This window comes from Wyeomyia smithii, chromosome 2 (assembly GCF_029784165.1).
Source record: "Wyeomyia smithii strain HCP4-BCI-WySm-NY-G18 chromosome 2, ASM2978416v1, whole genome shotgun sequence".
In the NCBI taxonomy this organism is placed as follows: domain Eukaryota; kingdom Metazoa; phylum Arthropoda; class Insecta; order Diptera; family Culicidae; genus Wyeomyia; species Wyeomyia smithii.
In genome coordinates this window covers 174,066,303-174,072,302 of record NC_073695.1, presented here as the reverse complement: position 1 = coordinate 174,072,302, position 6,000 = coordinate 174,066,303, and the positions used below count along the sequence as shown (strand labels likewise).

Here is a 6,000-nt window from a genome sequence, read left to right as displayed (position 1 = left end):
ATCATACTGAAGATTTGGGTGGATGAACAAATACCGAACGACTGGTTGGAAGGCCTCATATGCCATATCTATAAGAAGGGCCATCGACTGGATTGTTGCAACTATCGAGGCTTTACGTTTCTCAACTCCACATACAAAGTGCTCTCCCGTATCCTGTTCTTCAGATTTAGACCGTTAACCGAATCCTCCATCGATGAACATCACGACGGATCAAATTTTTACCTTGCGGCAGATCCTCTATAAGTTCCGGGAGTATAATTTGCAGACTCACCATCTGTTTGTGGATTTTAAGGAGGCATTCGGCTCAGTGGAAAGAAACGAGCTGTGACAAATAATGCTGGAACTCGGTTTTCCGACGAAACTAATTAAGCTGAGTCGTGTGACGCTGGAAGGATCGAAATTATGCGTGCGGATAGCTGGCGAGACATCAGTTGCGTTCGTAACGTTAAATGGACTGAAACAGGGGGATGCGCTCTCTAACTTACTGTTCAACATTGCCCTTGAAGGTGCAGTACGAAGACCAAACGTGCAAAGAAAAGGTACGATCATCACGAAATCTCACATGCTACTAGGTTTGCGGACGACATTGATTTCATCGGTATCGACCGTAGGGCCGTGGAGGAGGCATTCAGGCCTTTTAAGAAGGAAGTATCGAGGTTGGGCTTAACAATAACTCTGTCAAAATAAAGTACATGGTAGCTGGCAGAAAGCGTGGGGGTTCCGGTGGTGTTGGTGCTTAAATGGAGATGGGTGTTCCGTCTCACGCCGAAAGTAGCAACAAGCGACAACAAGAGCCGTTTCCAGCAGTTATCAAAGAACAGCCAATCAGCGAGGACTACCAAACCCCGTCCCCAACACGACGCTATAAAAGCAGCAAACGCATACACCACTTCGCTCGGTCAGTTCAGTTCACCCATAGATTTCCTCCAGTGCGAACAACGGAGAACGATTTGAAGTGATTGATGAATTCGTTTATCATGGTATGCTTGGGACATATGACAACGATATGAGCCGCGAAGTGAAACGACGAGTTGCAGCTACGAACAGAGCTTTCTACAGACTACTTAACCAGCTGCGGACCCGTAAATTGCAAACTAGCGCTGTATAGGACGCTGATCCTCCCGGTTATCCTTTACGGACATAAAGCATGGTCGCTGAAGGAAGCTGATCGATGAGTGCTCGGGGTATTTGTGCGTAGAGTTCTGCGATGGATACTTAGCGGTAAATTGAAAGATGGAGTTAAATTCAACGATACCCTAAAATGGCTTTGCCTAAGATAGCTAGGTACGGGTGATTTTTGTGTCCTTTCTATTCAATTTCGAAAATAAATTTCTTCTTTGATAACACTTATAACTTACACGCATTACCTTACTAAAAATGTTTTGTTCCAAAATATCACGCGAGCAAAGATTTCGATCGATTCTGTTTGCCCTTGTAAGCGTAAATTTTAGGCGTTCCATTTTCAGTTAAATTGTTTATATTAAAAAATATTTGGAAATGATACGTGAAATATAATTTTGCCACAAGTTTGCTAGCAAGTGTAAAATGGGATTTGTTTTTCGAAAAATACTACTATAAATCAAGCTCAAGATACATATTTTGGCTGAATCAATGAAGAAACAATACAGTATCCTATCCTCCTGCAATTACAAGATCAGTAAAATTTTATTTACAATGCTCTTTACTGTCATCGATGCACTAAGAAACATGCCAAATGACTGGTTATTTACAAAAACGTTTCCATTTATTCGTTTCGTCTTATTCACGTATGTAACACTAATTATCAGTAATGTTAATGAGCAAATTTGTTACTAAATATTCGCACAAGCTGAAAACACTTACGACTAATTGTTCATTCCAGTTCTAGTTTAAAACAATGTTATTATTTTACACGTACGTAATTGCGAACTTAACACAAAGACCATTACTTAAATTAACTAACGTGCCTGCAAGTCCGTGCCAACTCACAAACGAATGGTTTCGCCTAAAATAATTTCTCATGGAAGGGTACAGGTCGATTCGGATACTAATTTATACAACAGGAGAACGATTAACACATAAAAACTGATTTGATGAACTGAAATAAAAGTAAATATAATGTTATTTCGTATCTTTTGCGGCTAGTATTTATATTACGAACCTCTGTCATTCCCATGCTAATAACCCCATCCTGATTGTTGTCCTTGGCCTTGAACAGTTCAAAGGCCATCGTCAAATGCAGAATGGCGGAAATGAAGTCCGACAGCCTAAGGGTTCCGTCTCTCCTCATATATCTGCAAGTACGTAAATTATTAACCACTAGCTTTACAATTGTAAGATGCGCTCTCACCTGAGTATAAGGATAGACAATATGTCAGTACTCAGCTGAAATCCGACATCACAAAGCGCATCTCGGAAGCGCTCAGCTCTAAGAATTCCCGATTTCTCCTTCGTATGCATTTTGAACACACCCCACCATGTTTTTAAATTAACCATAAATTTATTGAAATCATTGAAATTAATTCGCCCTCGATTGGTTTTCTGCAAACAAAAATAGCATTAAACATCACTTCAATAAGCATAACTATTCGCAGTTTCTTACATCCATTAAGCAGACAACCTGTCGACAGACTTCTAAACTGGCACAGCTTCGAATGTAGTCATTTGGGAGACACGCTTCCAGCAGCTCCTGAAGGTCAAAGCAGTTTAACGTCCTAGAATAGATTGGCAAAGTTAGAATATGTGAAGAGGACCTTGACGGGGTTAGGAACTATACCTTTGATCATCTGCCAGCTGCATGAATACTGGTTCGTACTGAGCGGTGCTGGTTGTGGCTGAAACATTGTTATTGGCCGAATCCATCGATACTTTCGCATTCGAGTTCAGCAAAGGGAACGGATCCAACAACAACATAGTCTGCGTTTCCAATAATGCCAGTCGTATCGTACTACCCAATACACGTACACTGAAGGACGCCTCTTCTGCAGGTTCAAATGTGGTTGCCATAATTAGGTACCGTCCAGCTTCCAGGGTACATCGATGACTTATCTGTCGCGAATTGGTGTACTGTGAATTGACTAAACTTTTGTGCTTCTTGAAAAAGTTTTTCGAGAGACACCCGTTGATGCTTTGAACTGTGCATGCAAAAAAAAGAAGGATGTTAATGAGTATTATCTACATTAGATTCTGTAGAATTTACCACTGTTTAAATTGTACACGGTAAAACCAATCACTTTTGGTTCAAGTACGCTGTGCTGGTTGACCGATATTATCACATCCTCTTTTTCGCTAAGGAAGAGCTGTAGTTGTGGATTGATGTGAAACGAATCTGGGTTATTGCGGCAACCACCTGCAGTAACGCCACGTTTCCATGCACCCTGGTATAACCGCATCAACCATCGTCGGTTTTTGTCCGACAGCTGGGGCTCATCCCGAGCCGTATCCGAATCCAAGTGAACACACTCCAGATGGGTAAATGTTTGGGTCATATCGAAGAATGACATCCAGAACTCGCCCACCTCGAGCTGCTCGATGAGACGGTTTCGTTCGTTCATGGTTACTCGTTCCCAAGAACTGGAAAACGATGACCAATCTCCGTTGAATGTGGCAGATTTGTTGAGGGTTTGTGCGAGAGGATTCCGCAGCCGAACAAGTTGCACTGTGTCTCCCATAATGGTTTCAGCCTAGAAATATCAATTAGTTATTATTTCTCTAAAGAGATTGCCGGATTTAGTTTCAACCTTATCCAAAGAGCAAAGGCGGTAGTTAATGCCCACGTGTAAACCGTTAGGCAGGGCTTCTGTTTGATTCCGAATTTGTGTCGTTGTTCCATTGTTAACTGTACACGTTACAATACTAGTTGTGTCTAATAAAGAATGCAGCAAAGGAGGTCGTATCAGTATGTTACTGTCGGTTTTTATCGATATCGACTCGGTAATGCCCCCGGTCAGATCCGCTAGACCATCGAGTAGGGTGCCGTACTTTAAAGCTTCATAAGACCCGTGTAATCTGAAATTCAAATATTGTTGTTGTCATAAATGGAAGACTTGGAAATCGACCTGCTTATACTTGGCATAGGCTTTTTCTAGCAGGCCCGGCCAGAAGGAGTTCGAATTCTGTGCCTGCAGGAAAGCCAATTTTCCGTTGATCGTTGGTAATCTGTCGTCGACTAGAACCTCCAACCATTCACCACACCACCACAGCCGGAAGCGAAACATTCCATAATATGGCTTGTCGAAGTTTTGATCTGCTGGTACCACCCGATAGAAGAGCCCCTTGGACAGGTATAGCACCCCGAGGCAACTGACCAGCCATCGATCACCCATTTTCCCCGGCACGATGTCGAACTGCGCCGTCGAATCGTTTACGAACACCGGGCTCGAAGTGATTTCGTGCGGCCGCTTCCACTGGAAGGTGAAGGGAGGCGTTTGGTGGTAAAACACCGACGATTGCGTCGCCGGAAAATCTTCGTCCTCCCAGAGGACATTTTTCTGCTTGCATTCCGCTTTGATTCGCTCATACGACGAGGTCATGATTCGGCAGACGGTTATTTTGATTACGGTTCTATCCTGTGCAATGGTAATGATATCCGGGCGATCCGCACGATCATTGCATTTCGTTGAGGGAAGATTCAGGACGGCACGTTAATCGAGCATTGGGCACTGCATGCGCTTACTTTTTCTGTGGAAAATGGAGAGATAGATTGCAAAAAAGTTAGTTTCAATTTCTTACTAATGTGCCGTAATTGGATTTTAATACAACTGGCTCAAACTACTCGATATGGGTAACGTAAAATTAGATGAAGTAACAAGCTTCCTGCCTAATCAAATGTCGGTATATCCCCAATGTTCATATACTTTTCAACTGTTAACTGTAAGTAAGCGTAATAAGCTTGTTCAATTAACTTCCTTACAAAGCTTTTAACCGAAAAATATACCTGAGATCTTATCATGAATTCAAGGAACGATGGATAAATAAAAGCTTGAAAAATCAACAAACCTTGAAAAAAAGACGGCCGAAGTCGTCGCCAATCAATTTGTTTGCAATAGTATAGTAATACCGCATGGTGCGATCGTTTTACACAGCTTTCTGTAAGCCATGAATTTTCAAACGTGGAAGACATTTACGCTCGTTACGATAAAAGTGAATTGCGGGTTACTTTTCATGAAAATTATTATCGCTCGGGAAAAATATAAACCTGTGGTACTTATTGATTTATAATTTAATAGTTGTCGGTTTGTAACATGCAATAAAATAAATATTTGTATATTACATATATTTTTCGCATGGTACCTTTGATAATTTTTATTTTCCATTACCAAGCATTCAGTTTCATGGACATTAAAAAACCATAAAGCATAACATTGTTTGTTTTACTAACAGCATCCACAGTTTTTGACGCATGTAACTTTACTATTGAATTTCTATTTCGACCCACTCCACTAAGCACTAAAGCGTTGTACAAGCCTACGTTACTTTTTGTTACATATGGAGGAGAGGGCCTATTTAGGATAGTTATGTACGCAGCAGACAAATATACTCACATTACTCGCGTATTTGATGATTTTCTGTGACACATTAAATTTCTTCATATATAACTTAATATTGCTTTTTAAAAGATTTGAGTCGTAAACGATATCAACAAACTTGATGTTGCATCTTAAGTATTTTTTTCGCGTGTTGTAGTGATTCTCACAGGGTTCATTGTGGTTGTTGTAGCGATCCTCACAGGGCTCAACACGCTTCTTACATCTTCACTGCGAGTTCCGAAACGCAAAGCCTAGCTACAAGGAATCGGACGATTCGCAGGTTGTGGATAGCGAAACGGCCTCCAGATATGGAGGTTAGGAGTGAATAAAATGAATAAGTACCCTCGAACAAGCAGCAGGAGTTAGTTAGGGCCGGGAGATGCGTAGTGGGCTCTACACAACCTCCACTAACAACTCCTAAGAGGCGAGTCGACGCCGCCATAACGCCATAATTGTCAAAGCCCAAAAACCCGGTACGCCTGTTGTCTAGGAG

The 6,000-nt window shown here is 41.6% G+C and overlaps 1 protein-coding gene across 4 annotated transcripts in view; it reads right to left on the bottom strand.

The window, feature by feature from the left end:
* Window positions 1–1,722: 1,722 nt before the first annotated feature.
* The window catches only part of LOC129724853 (calpain-C), a 66,702-nt gene continuing 62,424 nt past the window's right edge, over window positions 1,723–6,000 (bottom strand). For all 4 annotated transcript variants that reach the window (XM_055680094.1, XM_055680097.1, XM_055680095.1 and 1 more), the window contains 8 exons: window positions 4,048–4,659; window positions 3,720–3,987; window positions 3,179–3,662; window positions 2,756–3,113; window positions 2,582–2,693; window positions 2,330–2,520; window positions 2,141–2,273; window positions 1,723–2,077 (listed from right to left, as the gene is read on the bottom strand). In XM_055680094.1, the coding sequence (XP_055536069.1) occupies window positions 2,051–2,077; window positions 2,141–2,273; window positions 2,330–2,520; window positions 2,582–2,693; window positions 2,756–3,113; window positions 3,179–3,662; window positions 3,720–3,987; window positions 4,048–4,511 (2,037 nt within the window). In that variant the 5' untranslated portion in view covers window positions 4,512–4,659 and the 3' untranslated portion in view covers window positions 1,723–2,050. The remainder of the gene's footprint in view (window positions 2,078–2,140; window positions 2,274–2,329; window positions 2,521–2,581; window positions 2,694–2,755; window positions 3,114–3,178; window positions 3,663–3,719; window positions 3,988–4,047; window positions 4,660–6,000) is intronic.